At 33.3% G+C, this 17086-nt stretch overlaps 2 protein-coding genes across 5 annotated transcripts; both read right to left on the bottom strand.

Annotated features, from left to right (window-relative positions):
- Window positions 1-922: 922 nt before the first annotated feature.
- Window positions 923-5900, bottom strand: LOC123910888 (E3 ubiquitin-protein ligase RGLG2-like). Of its 4 annotated transcripts, XM_045962175.1 has the most exons (13): window positions 5786-5804; window positions 5676-5748; window positions 4443-4770; window positions 3877-3961; window positions 3634-3774; window positions 3425-3538; window positions 3233-3330; window positions 2871-2950; window positions 2687-2792; window positions 2471-2598; window positions 2123-2342; window positions 1579-1635; window positions 923-1252 (listed from the first exon to the last, which is right to left on the bottom strand). In XM_045962175.1, exons 3-13 carry the CDS (start codon window positions 4752-4754, stop codon window positions 1172-1174), a joined length of 1422 nt encoding a protein of 473 aa, XP_045818131.1. In that variant the 5' UTR covers window positions 4755-4770; window positions 5676-5748; window positions 5786-5804; the 3' UTR covers window positions 923-1171. The 4 variants fall into 4 exon arrangements, with proteins under 4 accessions (XP_045818131.1, XP_045818130.1, XP_045818129.1 ...); XM_045962174.1 differs by having other exon boundaries at window positions 5676-5900; XM_045962173.1 differs by lacking the exons at window positions 5676-5748; window positions 5786-5804 and adding an exon at window positions 5098-5634.
- An 8974-nt stretch (window positions 5901-14874) lies between these two features.
- Window positions 14875-15814, bottom strand: LOC123909420. Its single transcript, XM_045960253.1, has 2 exons — window positions 15367-15814; window positions 14875-15230 (listed from the first exon to the last, which is right to left on the bottom strand). The coding sequence occupies exons 1-2, from the start codon at window positions 15812-15814 to the stop codon at window positions 14875-14877; spliced, it is 804 nt and encodes a 267-aa protein (XP_045816209.1).
- Window positions 15815-17086: the final 1272 nt, after the last annotated feature.

Below are 17086 nucleotides of genomic sequence, written 5' to 3' on the forward strand. Positions count from 1 at the left end.
GTTATTCTATTGGAGTCACACAACCAATTCAACACATCTAGGATGTTAGCGCAACAATCGGGGGAGGGTAGAGCGAGGAACATTCATTTTTGTGACACTTGTTCTTTTGAGCAACACACCTTTGGGTGAACAAGTGGTGTGTCTCCCACTTATAAATGCTCAAGTCACCACATTCCTATCCAATGTGAGACTATTTCCACAAACTCACACTTGCTATATTTTCAACATAGGATCCCGTGTGCTTCACCTTCTGCGATGAGTGGTCTGCCATCAAACTTCTTTCATATAAGCTTTCACAAAGCTTACCATTTTCATTCCTTATACAAGCTCCAACACCATAGCAATTATGCTCACCATAACATGCAGGGTCCACATTACATTTGAGCACTCCTTTTGCTGGTTTTTCCCACACACAAACTGTCATCGCCACATTACCGTTTGATACTTTTTCTAATAACTTCAATTGAACGTACGACAAACTTTTAAAAAAATCGTTGAATTTCAATAATCTGAACACATAACTACATTTTTTGAATTTTTATAAAAATTTGTGGAGTTGATCTACTCAATAAGATATTTAAATTCAACGGTTGGATTGAAAAAATATAATGCCGATATCGAATTATTAAGCTGAGTAAGTCAATGGAAACTTACTCTTGGAGTCAACGAATCCCTTCTCTATTTAATTAATGGGTATTGCTAAGTAGTGCCCCCGGACACTCTTTAAGCATTCCATTTAAATAAACTTTTCATTCAAAAAATGAAACACTACAATTTCCATTGCGTTAACTTTGCACACTCTCATAAAAATTCTATAAAAAACTTACTATTTAAGGTCTTAAAGAGTGTTCGGGGTGCTCGTTAGCATTGCCTTAATTATATTAAAAAATGTGTGTGCTTAAATAGTGTGACAAAATAATTGTGACCATGCAAAACTTGCTCTACAAATCAAGCCAAAATCATTGAATTAAAACTGTACAAGCTCTCAAACCAATATTGTCAGAAACCAAAATGAATGGGAAAAAAAAAATCAAGGAATGGTTACAACTCATACATACAGAAATACCACGTTTCACTCACTGTAGAAACAAAGATTTGATCTAATGTTTTATACAACCACATAAATTTTTTTCAAAGAATACAAATAAATACTCCCAATAAAAGATGCTGCTCAATAAAGCTTTATTCTGGTATTAATAGGGCTCCTACAGATGGGACACGTCTGAAGATCTTGTCCACATTCACAACATGTCTGTCATGTAACAAAGAAATCATAAGCATTCTCCTTATCTGTGCTTCACTTCAGAAATATGAGATGAAATTGAAAATTGAATATATATACCTAAATTGGTTCCATGTAAAAAAGAAACACCAAGACCTATTTTATTTGATCCTAGAACTAGAATCTCAAATGTGGACCAAGTAAAAATTATCATTAAAAAGGATTATTTTGATCCAAATCTGAGATTCTAATGAACCAAATTAGTATTGTTCATTGCTCATGAACAAATAGGTGTCTGTGTTTGTTTTTTGTAAGGGACCAATTTGGACATTTCCGCTTGAAAATATCGCTTTTACCTGATGCCCACATCCGAAGGCCATGTCTTTTGTATTGCTTAAACATATAGGACAAAGCTGCACAAGACCAATTTAATTTGTTAATTTTACAGTTTGGAAATCTTTAAAAATATATTAATAACACGAACTATTTCAAACTCAATCCCGACTAGACATAAAATGAACAACGAACAAGCAACCCGACAATAAAATTAAGCAAATAATCCAACCTGGATGCATGACAGTTGACAATTACTTCAGATATAGTCATTCAATATAAAATGCAAAAATGAGACAATAAAACATGCAGCACATGTAATTGATGCCATTTATTGTCTCACCATTATTAGACCATGTAGATGCTTTGTTAGAGAGTAATCTAATTACTCAACTGAGGCATGTGATGTGATGTGAAGATAACCCTCAAGAACTATATGGAAAAATAAACAACATACTGTACATTCATATATAATTCAAGCAATTTTGCGTAACATTCATGTTTACACTCATAAAACCCGATCAAGAACATGACACATTTTTATTAGAAGTACTTTGTAGGTTGTACCTGATTTTCATAAGTAGAACTTGGGGCAGACGGAGCTGTGCCAGCTTGTTTGCTGTCGTCAGGGTAAGAAGGTGCACTCCGCTCAAAACTAGTAGCATAAGGTTTTGAACTTGAAGTGCCAAACGATGCTGAACCATAAGGATTTGAAGTGCCTGAAAATGCTGAACCATAAGAGGGTGTTGGGAGAGCAACTCTTTGAGGAGCATTGGCCTTTCGATTTCTGTTTGAGATAAATAAGCCCAAATATTAAAAAATTTGTTAGAAATGAACTTAAGATTTTCTTTTTGAAAAAAGAAAAAAAAAAGAAAAAGAGAGAATAATACTGAAGGTAATGAATCAAAATTTTACCCTAGTAGATCAAGCTCTATTGCGGCCTTATATTGAGAAGGAATTTCCATCAATGCTGCGAGAGCAAATGCTGCCTCTTTTCGTGAAGGAGGAATGTTCTTTGACATAATTTCTGTAAAATTCACAAACTAAAGAAGTACAAAGAGTCAGGGATGAATTCCAATTATTTAGAACATTTTAACAAGTATTAATTTCTGCATCCTCTTCAATATCTACCTGAAAATTATCAAAGGCCCTAGCTGGCATATTGTCATCAAATTCCTTCATCATGTCCCAAGGTCCATCTCCAACACCAACCAATATAATTGAAAGAGGAAATTTACTGTGACAAAGCAAATAAGTAAGAACATATATTTGTAAAAATGGAACATTATTGAGAATAACTTTGCAGCATAATCACCTGGCCTCAACAATGGCATCCACAGTCTTCTGCTCCTGTGGACTAAGCCTCCCATTTTCAGTGTCAATACTTCTTGTAACCTGCACAAACAATGTCATGTACATATATTGCATAAGATGTTTTGAAAGCACAATAAGTTGGGAAAAGATCAATCCCAACAAATAAGGAAACAAATTATCAGGTGGCAAATAAGCCAAAAGTGTCTCCACTTGGTTGTTAAAACTTTGGTGGGTGAAAATTAACAATGCACTCACTACTTGATTCTGTTCATATTTGTAGTCCAATTACTTTTTTCCTTTGAAAGAATAGAAGCACAAATGAAGGAGAAAGCAAGAAGCAATCCTGGATAAAGAATAAAATACCTGGCCATCTGCAATTATCACCAAAACATGGTATTGGCCTCCACTTTGCTCAACGATTGTCATTGCCATTTCAACAATAGGTGCAAACGATGTAGGGCCTGATGTTAAAACATAAGTATGATTGGCTCAGTACTACAATATCTATAACATGGATAAACACCATAAGAACAAGATATGTAGTAGATATATAACCTGCAAGTCGAATATTAGGAACAATTTCCCTATACCGGCTCAAAACTTCTTCAAATCCATTGCAAATTCTTTCGTCTGGATAGAAACTGAAGACATCTTGATCGTGCGTTGATGCTGCCATGGTATCAGAGTAATGAGCCATTAGCACATTTTAAACCACAAACAAAAATTACACAATTTCTGAGTTGAGAGAACTTTGAGATAAATACCATCGCCAAATCCAAAACAAGGAATCAAGTTATCCTCATCAAATGCAGCTAATGTTTTCCCAATAATGGATATTGCCTGTTCATAGGGATTCGGACCATTCCCAATGTGATGCAAGCTTTTTCTGTTAAATGAATGTTTTCCTGAAAGCAAACATCAAGCTGAGCATATATATTTCACAACAGTATAATGCATAAATTTAAATCTTAGCATAGAAAACTATAAAGTTATAAATATGGCCTAACCTGTCCACTCATTGCTCTTGGTGAAATCAATTCCAAGAATAAGATTGGAAGACTCAAGGCCTGCACGTGCAAGAGCCTCAGTCACCTGTAATGAGATATGGGATATAAGTATAACAAAACATACTAGAATGTTAAGAACTGAAATAACGATAAAGAATGAACAGTTACAAATAAGCAGCATTGTCAGTGAGAAGAAAATTTGAAAATTGCAAGACAACATCATTTTCAGCCAAGTCACTTAAATATCAACACAAAAATAGTAAAATCATGTATAGCTCTAAATTCATAAGCACATAAATATCTACCAAATCTCAAATTCTAAATGAATCTATCTCAGAGAACTATCATCATCCTCCAAATTCAATATAACAATCAACTGCAATTGCAATATTGTTATGATTCTTAAATATTTAATTTCCTAAATGCCAAAAATAATAAATAAAAGCCAGAAGAACTAAAGGACTTCAATTCCAGAGCAGATACAAAACATCTACACGGGTTGATCTCATGATAAGCTAAAAATGATAAAACTATACAAAAAAATTGGCATGCAAAGCATCTTTTACCTCATCTATGGAGTTGTAATTATCAGCGATCCTCGAGTATTTCCTATCTAATTTCCTCTTATCATCATGGCGGGGCACCCTACCACTAGTTTGAGGCTCATAGCCATAGTTTTGTGGAGGAGGAGGCGGCCGGGCATCATAATACGGTTGATAAGAAGAAGGCTCTTGTGACCCATAGGTATAAGGATAGCCACCCTGACCGTAACCCGAATGCGGGTCAGGATATGAATTCCAAGAAGAAGCCGAAGCAGATGAACTCGAACGCAACGAATCCTGCCTCAAATTTTCCTCTTTCGAACTTTGACCCCCCATCAATCACCTCAATTCTCTGAAAAACCAAAAACAACAACAAAAATTCCAATTCCAATCACCCCACTTTTCTCCTTAACAAAAACCCAACAAGCAAATTGACCTCAAAAGTCAATTCAGACTCTATAAATGGATAAATGAACTTAAAATCAAATCCAAAATCCCAATTCCTAAGACCCCACTTATCTCCTTAACAAAATTCAGCAGAAAATTATTCCAATTCCAATATCAAAATCCCAAAAAGCAAATTGAACTTAAAAGTCAATTCCAGATTCTATAAATGGATAAATGGACTTTAAACAAACCCAAAATCCCAATTTTCCAAACAACCCACTTATCTCCTTACCAAAAATCAGCAGAAAACTAATCCAAAATCAAAATCCCAAAAAGCAAATTGAACTCAAAAGTCAATTCCACACACTATATATGGATAAAATGAATATCTTCTTCAAGGTTGAAGTTTTTCTCAATTTCCAAGCAAATTCTCAATTTATGAAACAAAGACTAATTCATACAAATTTCACCGACTCAAAGAAGCAAACTCAAAATAAGCAACCTTTAATTAAGTAACGTTTCAATGCAAACAAAAATAACCGCCGCCAAAAAAATTCAAACACAATCAACACACGTAACCCATATCTAATATCCAAAAGCCATAAATACACAAAAACAAACTTATTGAACTAAAAATAGAAAAAAAAATCGATTAAATTAAGTGATTAAGTGGTTAAGTAATTAACCCTAAATAACAATTCAATTTCCACACAATTATCCAATAATGAATGCGTGCTTATCAATTAACACGGTTTGATTGATTAAAAAGCAAGATTACTAAAAATGATTATTATGATCTTAATTGTTAATTATGAGATTAACGACATTGTGTTGCAGTGATTAGAAAGAAGTGAAGAGATGAGAAGATACCTGAATCTGGAAAGTGATTGAACGTGTTGGTTTTGTTGGAATATTCTGGAATCGATGTTTGAGTTAAAAAGCGCGGTGTAGAGAGAGAAACGCGATTATTGAAAAAAGCGAAAAGCTTGAATATACACAAACGTTCTTTGTGTTTTGTTTTATTTTACTACTAATAATTAATTAATTAACGAGTAAGCTACCGTATTACACTCCTTAGTAGGATTGGGAACTGGCACCTACGATTTTTCTTCAAGCCTGAGTTTGGCTTGCGACCTATTAAATGTTATTTAGTTTGGTCTGACATGAGCCTTTTTAAAGTCTGGCATGATCTTGTAGCATATTTAAAAGTCTATGTTACATAAAAGTCTCTATATAGTCTTTTTAAATAAGCTAAACAAATCAAGTCTATTTCACATTTAAATTTTTATAATTTTTTCAACATTAAGAAAAAACTAATAAAATGATTAGCACAGTAATTAAAAGTTAATAAAATAATAAATATGATTAAATAATAATATATTTTTTCTTCGGAAAAAAAATATAAATAATAATATTATATAAATAATAATAATTAAATATAAACAGGCTGACCTATCAGGCTTTGTAAGCTTTTTTAGAAGCATGAGCCTGACCTGTTTATGTAAACAGACATTTTTAAAAGCCTAAGCCTGACATTTTTAATAAACAAGTCAGACCAGACTTACACAGGCCAGGGCGAAGGCGCCTGTAGGCCGCCTGACCTCTTCCCAACCCTACTCCTTAGTAAGTAAGAAACTCTGTTTGTTAAATTATTTCTTCACCAAAAAAAATAAATTATTAATTGGGTTAAATATGTTTTTAGTCCCTATAGTTTCACATAATTTTCGTTCGTTTTAGTTTCTGAAGTTTGTTTTCACACTTTTTAGTCCCTGAAGTTTTTTCACTCAAGATTTTTAGTCCCTACTTTCAATCAAACTATTATATACTTTCTCATTTTTGAATGATCTTTTATATTCATGTTTATAATATTATAAGAACATCTCCGATAAAAAATTAGATTTTTTTAGCATAAGATGAATTATTTATGTGCAAAAAACTAAAAATTTCATATTTAATTCATCTTTTGTTAAAAAAAATTAAACTTTTGTAATAGAGATTCATATAATGTACTAAACATGACCGCAGAAAAAAAAAATTAAATTTTCGAATGATATGCACGAGTTGAATGAAAAGTAGGGACTAAAAACCCTGAGTGAAGAAACTTCAGGTACTAAAAAAGTGTGAAAACAAACTTCATTGACTAAAATAAAAATTCTGTGAAACTATAGGGACCAAAAACATATTTAACTCTTATTAATTTGATTTATAAGATTATCTATTTATTATCAATTTTATTTTTAATATATTATTTGAAGGATTAATATGGATAAAGTTTGTTTTATTTGATGATTTGTTCAAAATGAAAGACAAAGGTCGTGTCCGGTACTTGGTATGGTTGGCAACCACTTGGAATATTTGGAATCTTCGCAATAAAGTAATTTTTAAGGGCAATATTCCAGATGTTTCGTCGTTATTGGAGACAATCAAACTTCATTCTTGGTTGTGGTTTATTAATCGGTATGAGCGTAAGACTTGTACTCCTTTTCCTTTTTGGTGTTTAAATCCTATGTCTTGTATTATGAGCACTTGGTTTAGTGCTATTTGTTATAAGGGTTTGAGTACCCCTTTGTACTCTCTTAAAATAAATTTTTTATTATAAAAAAAAGAAGTTACTTCTGTTTTAAAATATTTATAAAGTCATAAATTTATTTAAGAGTATCAACGTTAGAGATTAATTTAATGATTTATTATTTTATTGTTATTGGGATTAAATTTTGAATATAAATTATATATCCTCTCAGTTTAAAATTATTTTACACATGAATCCAATAATATACTCCTAAACCATAAACAAAAGGCTAAATTGCAGTTTTGGCCCCCCACGTTTCATAATTGTACGATTTTGGCCCCCCACGTTTCAAATGTGCGATTTTGGTCCCCACGTTTGCCCCCTTTTGCATTTCTTGGTCCCCGTTCACTATTTTGACCAAAAAATTGATGACATAGAATATTTTTTACACGTGTCTTAATTGTATTGGCCAACCAAAATTTATTATTATTTTTTTTAAAAAAAAGGATAGGTTTCAAGAATTGATTATGCTATATTGGTTTCACGTGACCTATCCTTTTTTTAAAAAAAAAAATAATAATAAATTTTGGTTGGCCAATACAATTAAGACACGTGTAAAAAATATTCCATGTCATTAATTTTTTGGTCAAAATAGTCAACGGAGACCAAGAAATGCAAAAGGGGGCAAACGTGGGGGACCAAAATCGCACATTTGAAACGTTGGGGGCCAAAATCGCACAATTATGATACGTGGGGGGCCAAAATCGCACATTTGAAACATGGGGGGCCAAAATCGCACAATTATGAAACATGGGGGGCCAAAACTGCAATTTAGCCTAAACAAAATAATGTGACAACTCATCATTGAATATTTTTGTAAAAAAATAAATTACACAATGTATACAAATTAAACTCTTAAATATTTATCAATTATTATTATTATTATTATTATTATTGTTTTGTAGGAACAGAGATATGGAGGTGGAAGATGGATGGGTGGAGTTTCTAATTCTATTTTTTATTTTTATCAAATCAAATTTCAAATTTTCTACATCGTATGTACTATGGAGGGTGGAGTTTCTAATTCTATTTTTTTTTATTTGATAATTATGAAATTTAAAATATTAAAATGTTAATTTTTGTAATTGTATTTTAAAATTGTGTAAATCTAACTGCTACTAAACTAACAGAAAGAAGGAAAATGTTTTGAAATGAATCTCTCACTTTGGATTGCTCAAGTGGTCCTATAGATGTCATGAATATCCAAGAACACAAGATCAATTGAATATGCTATTATTTTTATAGTGTCTAAATATAAAAATTTAAATACTTTTATAGTGTCAATCCATGATTCCATTGGACGTCCACCCAAAAAAGAAAGAAGGGGTAAGTGGACTTTGGGTGAGTCTTATATATTTTAATCTTTGCGAGTATTTGGGTGAGTCTTATATTTTAACATGTGAGTATACATGTGTCATACGAATTTAAAGAGATACTATCATTCATATTCATCTACAATACCATGTCTCTTAAATATTTTAATCAAAATTGCTAATGAAATGATATTTTGAAGGGGTTCTTGCATATCTTCTCTTGACAGTTGACATCTACAATCAAAATAAGATATGACACGAAATAGTTTAATTGATATAAAGTTTCTAATTTTTTTTTTCCCAAAAGAGGAGTAGCAAAGTGCTACTGCCTCAATATATATATATATATATATATATATATATATATATATATATATATATATATATATATATATATATATATATATAGAGAGAGAGAGAGAGAAAAAAAAAAACAAAAGAAGGAGGGGGACTAGGCCAAAACCTCCTTACACACGGATAAGCCTGAAACTAGGCTTACCCAAACTATTATCAACAAAAAAACCACTAATTTGTTGAGGAAGCTCATTCCATATAGTAAACCTATCAATAGTAAGACCAATGTTTGTCAAACCATCTGCACATTGGTTACCCTCTGATGTAGGAGGATTTCTTCTGTATTTTATTATTTTAGTTAGATTTAGTTTTATTATATTTTAGGTTGATTCCTTATTTTTATATTTCACCTAGGTTAGTTATTTTTATATTTTAGGTAGATTTGTAATTTTTATTTAGTTAGGTTTGTTATTTTTATTTTTACAAGAGATTTGTTAATTTTATTTTTTACTCTTATTTAAGCTAAATTATTGTAGCCTTGAAGGAACCTTTTGATTCAATAAAAATTCAGAGATTTTTCTCAAATTTGGTGGATTCCAAATTACTCTTTCGGTGGACTCTGAAACCCTATTTTGACAAGTTTGTGTTTGCGACTTGTCTTTATCCATTAGGTTTAGCGTTTTGCTAACCTAGCGCTTCCGTTCTGCGTCAGTTGGTATCAGAGCAGGTTTTTCCTGTTCTTTTCTAACGTGATCAGATGGGAGATCAACCGGTGACGAAAGCAGAGTTTTACGGTGCCATGACGGCTTTAACCGCGGCCATCACAGCCCTGACAACACAGGTGACAACGTTATCCAACAACAACCGAAACTACAACAGCAATAGAAACAGTAACAACAACAGAAACGGCGACAACAACCGCAACAACCCATCTACTAATGACTCGAGTTCTGAGGATGAGGAAGTTGTGTCCGAAAAGGGAGGTGAAGAGAATCCAACTAGGATAAAAAAAATTGTCTTGTGCAAGTCTGGCGATCCACAACTTGATGTTGACCTACCTGTGGCGGCTTCGTTTAGGCCAGATGTATTTGTGCGAAATCCGGCAACAACCTCACCGCCACTAGAACCTCCGGACACTAGGATGCAGGCGGCGACTTCCATCTCAGCAAAACCTCCGCATCACAGCCGTCACATTGAACTCAAGGATTTGCTTATAGATCGGGTTCAATTCGGATTTTACCTTAAATCTTATGGTTTAGGCACTAGCTCAAACATGTTAACTGAGTTGGGTCAAATACCCTTTTGTGATAAATTTCAAATTCTGTGTTCTATCTTTGAGCAATGGAACCCCGGTGGTTATTTGGATGTGTTGACACGAGACAGGTCCTCTCACTTAATTCAATGGGATCCAGGAGGGTGGTCTCTTGTTCATTGGAGGAGTCAACCTGCAAAGGAAGCTCTTTATCAAGACGAGAACTCGGGGTCGAGTTCTTTTGAGGTAGAGGAGTCTGATGTAGGAGGATTTCTTCTGTATTTTATTATTTTAGTTAGATTTAGTTTTATTATATTTTAGGTTGATTCCTTATTTTTATATTTCACCTAGGTTAGTTATTTTTATATTTTAGGTAGATTTGTAATTTTTATTTAGTTAGGTTTGTTATTTTTATTTTTACAATCTTTTAGGAGATTTGTTAATTTTATTTTTTACTCCTATTTAAGCTAAATTATTGTAGCCTTGAAGGAACCTTTTGATTCAATAAAAATTCAGAGATTTTTCTCAAATTTGGTGGATTCCAAATTACTCTTTCGGTGGACTCCGAAACCCTATTTTGACAAGTTTGTGTTTGCGACTTGTCTTTATCCATTAGGTTTAGCGTTTTGCTAACCTAGCGCTTCCGTTCTGCGTCACCCTCCCTATACACATGGGAGACCACAAAATTCATGCTTCTAGTGATTCTGAGACAATTCCTCCATCTATTACTTAGCTCCCAAGGAACTAATACAGATGAATTAAAAGCCATGACAACAAGAGTAGAATCTGACTCAAGCCAAAGATTTTTCCAATTCATACAATTAGCTAGTTCTATAGCTCTCATAGCACCACAGATCTCTGCCATGAATGCTGATTTCAAACCTGTATTCTCTGCAAAACAACATAAAAAATCTGCATTGTGGTTTCTAAAAATGCCACCACAAGATGAGGTAAAAGAGTTAGAGGCCCCATCTGTGTTACACTTCACCCAATGCTCCAATGGAGGCTGCCAAAAGACTTCTTTAAGAACAGTTGGCTTAGGAGGATGCAAATTAACATTTAAATTTTTTAGAACCATGAATTCTGTCATAGATGGAGAGGCAACACCAATAGTTTTGTTACCTGTGAGAGAAGTGTTAGACAAAATCCAAGCAAGTGCAGTCTTCCAATGAGTTGTTTTGTTATTAAATCTAGCAATGTTTCTAGCATGCCAAATAGAGTTCAGGAGATTAACAATAGCAGCTTTAATTGTTATCTTGCATTGAGGAGACCAAGAACCACCACACAAAAGCCAAATATCTTCGATGGATTGAAAATGCAAAGTAGTGTTCAGAATTGAAGCCATCCAGCACCAAAGAGAAAAATCAAAATTACACTCAAAGAACAAATGAAAGGTGGATTCAGAATGAGTGTGACAAAGAGAACACATTGAAGGAATGCTACAGCCCCTCTCCATTAATTTATCATCAGTGGGGACCTTATCATGCATCAATCTCCAAACTAATAATGATTTTGATGGTGGAATATCTATAATCCAAATAGATTTAGCCCAATGTTTTGGAGTATAATGTTTTCTCTTGAAATCATATGCTAACTTCATTGAAATCATACTTGATGGAGAATTATTCCAACAAAGCTGGTCAAGGGTTTCTTCAACTGGGAGTGTAATGTGTTGAACCATGGACAAGAGATTTGGAAACATGTTTTCCAGAAGAGGTGGTATGTGCCACTGATGATTTAAGATTAAATCACTGACAAGCTGAGGGAGCCAAATGGACACATTCTGAGGAATATTAAAGGATTGTTGTAAAGGAATTCCACACCAAGTATCATGCCAAAGATTAATCAACTGACCTGTGCCTACATTCCAACTTGAATTTTCTTTGATAACAGGTATTTCATTTTTTATACTACTCCACAAAGAAGAGAAAATGTGATGTTTAATAACTTGTTGTCCTCTCAAAACTCTACGTTTAAGGATTGCAGCCCAGTCCTCATTAGAGTGCAAAAGATCCCAGCAAAGTTTAAGATTTGCAGCTTCATTAGTACTAATTAGAGATCTTAAACCAAGCCCACCTTCCTCATATGGAGCACAAACTTTCTTCCAAGAAACTGTAACCAGTTTCCTCTGAGCTATATCTCCACTCCATGTAAAGTTTCTAGTCCAGCCTTCAATTGTTTTTAAAAGAGCAACAGGCCATGAATAAATGGAAATGCTGTAGACAAGCATGCTTTGAATGACAGATTTGGCAAGTTGAGTCCTTCCTGCAATGGACAAAAGAGAGGCTTTCCAAGCTGAAAGCTTGGATTTAATTTTGTCAGCAATTGGAATAAAGTATCTAGCCTTAGGTCTCCCTTTAAAGATAGGAACACCAAGGTAAGTGAAAGGGAGTGAACCAATGTTGAAACCAATTAAATTCACAATTTGAGTTAGTCTAACTTGAGAAATGCCCCCTGAATAAATAGTAGACTTTGAAGCATTGATCACTTGACCTGAACAATTGGCATAATCAGTGAACAAGCTTTTAAGAGCTTGAAGACAAGATAACTTACCTCTGCAGAACACCATTATGTCATCTGCATAAAGACAATGAGATGGAACATAATTGTTTCTGGAGGCCTTGATGAGATCAACTTTACCATCTGCCACTAATTTAGTTATGCCTCTACTCAGAACTTCTTCTGCTAAACAAAAAAGAAGAGGGGACAGTGGATCACCTTGTCTAACACCCCTCTTACATTTGAAGAATCCATGTTGAGCTCCATTAAAGGAAATTGAAATGTTTACAGACTCAAGAATTACTTTTATCCAATTGCAAAACTGGCTGTTGAAACCAAACTTTTGCAAAACTCTGAGAAGAAAGGACCAGTCGAGAGTATCAAATGCTTTTGAGATGTCAATTTTCAAGGCTAAGTTACCACCAAAAGCTTTGTTATGAAGGAGATTAATGGCCTCAGAAGCTAAGCCAATGCAATCCTTAATGTTCCTACCATGCACAAACCCTCTTTGTTCCTTAGTGATGATAGTAGGTAGGATTTGAGCTAGCCTGTCTGCAAGGACTTTGGAAATGATCTTAAATTTGAAATTAGCCAAAGCTATAGGCCTGAATTTATCAATAGTATCAGCATTTTCAGATTTGGGTATAAGAATCAGAGTGTTGGAGTTGAAGTTTGGAAGAATCCACCCAGATGTGAAGAATTGAATGACTGCATTGACAACATCATCTTTAATTATATCCCAATATTCTTGATAAAAATAAGCTCCAAAGCCATCAGGTCCTGGGGCACCATCTTTGTTGAGAGCAAAAACTGCAGATTTGATTTCCTCTTTAGATGGTAACATGGTTAACAAGTTGTTAACATTTTCAGAGACCAAGGAAGGAATGACATCATCAACAAGTAAGGGATCCTGCATAAGAGGATTAGAACAAAAAAGATTTTGAAAATAATTAACAACATGGTCAGACAAAAGAGCTGGATCATGAATAACATCATTTCCATTTCTCATAGAGGTAATGAGTTTAGTAGCACTTTTGACTTTTGCAAGCCTATGGAAATAAGCAGTGTTTCTATCACCTTCAAAGTGCCATCTAGATCTTGCTTTTTCTTTCCAAAACAAATCTTGTCTTTCAAGAGCTTTATCCAATTCACTTTGTGCAATTTTTTCTAAATTCATAAGCTGGTCAGAGTGACCATTATTATGAATCTGCAACTGTATGCTCAAAACCTGTTGCTCAGCTTCTTTCACATGATCATGTATGTTACCAAAGACATCTTTATTCCAAATCTTGAGCTTTTCTTTCAATCTTTTCAGTTTAGAGCTCAATATATACATGGGGAATCCAACTACTGACTCCTTCCAACTATTAACAATAACCTCTTTACAATTATCATGTGTGGACCACATTCTAAGAAATTTAAAGCTTGACATGAACTTAATAGTACTACTTTGAAAATCAAGTAACAAAGGGTAATGGTCAGACCTGTTTCTCACTAAAGTTGTACAACTGATGGAGGTGCAACAATCAATCCAATCCTGATTACAAATTGTCCTATCTAATCTCCTCTCAATGTGTCTTGTACCACCTCTACCATTGTTCCAAGTGAAGTAAGCACCAGAAGTAGGCAAATGCAGAAGTAAATTACTATCAGTCCAATTCTGAAAATCATCAATAGCGGCTCTAGCAGGAGTTAAAGAACCACTATGCTCATGAGCACCCATAATTGAATTAAAATCACCTAAGAAACACCAAGGGGCTGAAAATTGAATTTGAAGATTTGATAAATTTTGCCAAAGAAATCTTCTTTTAAGATGACAAGTAGAAGCATATATAGCAGCTATATACATAGAATTCCCATTATCACTAAATGAAAAAGAAACTTGTTGATCATCAAAAGCAATGACATTGGGATTAAGGCTTAATTTACAAAGACACCAAAGATTAGGATCTAAATTATCTCTATTATTCACAGCAAAGATTTTAAGACCCAAATTAGCTAACCATTGTCTAGGAAAATCAATAACTTTCATCCAAGGTTCAGCAAGAAGAATGAAGTCAGGATTATTACTCAAAATAAGTCTCTTCAAGGCTAGTCTTGTAGGGGAGTTGGCCAAACCCCTCAAATTCCAAAATAAGCACCTCATTTGACAGGCTTGGTATTACCTGTCAGCTTAGACCTGGTTCCATAAGAACTCGAAGAAACTTGCTTCTGATTCTTAGCTTTTGTTTTTGATTTCACAATAGGCAAAGGGGCTGATCTAGTTTTAGAAACCAGATTTTCATGTTCTGCAATCTCTTGTGTCTTCAATTCTTCTTCTTCTGCATCTACCATATTTGCCCATGATTGATTCAAGAATTCTGTTGTTTTGTTGGCAGCATTAGTTTCTAATCTTAAAGCTTCATCTTTGTTCAAAACCACCTCCACTTGTGTGTCTTCCACACCTTCAGTGTCTTTGGTGCTTTCTATCTCTATCACAGGAGTTTCTTCTGTAGCTTCTACATCAATATCATCAATGTTTTGAGTAGTAAGAACTTCAAATCTATTGTGACTAATAGTAGTTTCTTTATCGGTCTTTGAACCTTGACTAGTTGAACATTATGACTTGTCTGACTGGAGACTTATTTGAATTACCAATTATGTTAAATTGATCATTCATATTTGCCACCTCTTTATCTTTTCCATTATTTGAGCTGTCATCTCTTTGTTGGTCATGAGGCTTTGGATTAAGACTCCTATCTGCCAAATCTTTATCAGTTTCAACAATCACCAATTCATCATTATTTTCATTTGTTTTTTCAACATTTGCAATTCCTTTTGAGGTACCCTGCCCTTGTCTACCCTCTTTGGTAGGCACAAACACCTTCTTAGGTTCTTTATTTGTTGTTCTTCTATCTCTGGTGTCTTTGTCAAATTTCCCATCATCAATTGGAATTAACTTTTTGCAATTGGCCACATAATGACCAATAACCTTGCAGTTTGTGCAGAAATCCGGCAAGTTCTCATATTCGATATTAACCAAAAAGGCAAAACCTTTCCTTTCCACAAGAACTTTGTCCCTTAAGGTTTGTGTAAGGTCCATGTCAATCAAAACCCTAGCAAATTGACCAAATGTTCTTTCCAACAAGGGTTTGGCTGTAACAGAATTAGTGCAAATTGGTGTTCCTAAACTACTTGCAATAGTGAAAAGTATATTATCTAAAGGAGAATGTTAACATGTGCATATATGGCACATGTTAAGGTAGTAAAAATAGAAATTATGCCTTAGAATTTGTGTATTTTAACTTTTCAAGCATTAAATGTCTTATATCATTAAATATTAAATTTCTATATTAAGATACCTTATCATGTGCCCTATATGCACATGTTAACAAGACTCTTATCTAAATTAGTATAAAACAAAAGATAGACAAAAATAAATATACCCGAAATCGATGAACTACACATAACAAATGAACTTTACATACACCACTATTGACAACCTCATCAATTACCTTATTTCTTCCTTTTTCTTTGACACAAATCATTTATTTCTTTATTGAAATATTCATCTTCTTTGGTTCATGTAATAATAAAGAGTGCATTTTTAATTCAAGTCATCTCGGAGTTAATGTTAATTGTTTTAATTTTTTATATGGAAAATGTTAACATGTGCACCAAAGGCACATGTTAAGAAATTAAAAGTAGAAATAATATATTGAAATATGTGCATTTAACTTCTTAAGCATTAAATTTTTTTCTAACAATAAATGCAATTTTCTATATTTAGAACCTTAACATGTGCCTTTTATGCACATGTTAACATGACCCTTTTTATATTAGTAAAGTGTTCTCGCTTTAGTCGCACTCACACATAGACAACATAATTAATTGTAGATGAACTTGAAGAGGGTTCATTCAATCACTATTTGCATGTCAAGAAATGTGATGTTAGGTAATTACCGAACAAGAAGGGCATTGCATGGACAATGAGATTCAAACTTCGGTTCAGGTGGAATATGAGTTAAATTCTTATAATAATTTTTTGGGTCTTGCTAACATGTGCCCTAAGGGCACATTTTAAGGTGTATTTAATTAATTAATATCTCATTTAATATACTTCAAAAATAGCAATAATCAACTTTATTAATTAAAAGATATAGTTCATTATATTTATTACCCATTTTAAAAAATTGCATAGGCAAAATATGATACTTACCAAATATGATAATTAACTATATTTTTTTTGCTACAAAGCTTTTTTTTTTTTGTCAAACTTTTTTTTAAGTTGAAAACAAAATTAAATTATACTAGTAAGTATTATAAAATTCTAAAACATGTTAGCAATTCAAAAGCTAAAATAGTACTAACAATC

Source organism: Trifolium pratense, linkage group LG2, assembly GCF_020283565.1.
Source record: "Trifolium pratense cultivar HEN17-A07 linkage group LG2, ARS_RC_1.1, whole genome shotgun sequence".
Classification (NCBI taxonomy): domain Eukaryota; kingdom Viridiplantae; phylum Streptophyta; class Magnoliopsida; order Fabales; family Fabaceae; genus Trifolium; species Trifolium pratense.

What these genes read in the sequence shown, in the direction of transcription:
- LOC123909420 (XM_045960253.1), bottom strand. Translation starts at nt 15,814, where the DNA reads ATGGACCTTACACAAACCTTAAGGGACAAAGTTCTTGTGGAAAGGAAA. An exon ending in TGATCAATTTAACATAATTG is followed by an intron (nt 15,231 to 15,366) that starts GTAATTCAAATA and finishes ATATTGATGTAG; the next exon opens with AAGCTACAGAAGAAACTCCT.
- LOC123910888 (XM_045962174.1), bottom strand. Translation starts at nt 4,754, where the DNA reads ATGGGGGGTCAAAGTTCGAAAGAGGAAAATTTGAGGCAGGATTCGTTG. An exon ending in TCCTAATATTCGACTTGCAG is followed by an intron (nt 3,331 to 3,424) that starts GTTATATATCTA and finishes TTTTAACATCAG; the next exon opens with GCCCTACATCGTTTGCACCT. An exon ending in GTTCTACTTATGAAAATCAG is followed by an intron (nt 1,636 to 2,122) that starts GTACAACCTACA and finishes GGTCTTGTGCAG; the next exon opens with CTTTGTCCTATATGTTTAAG.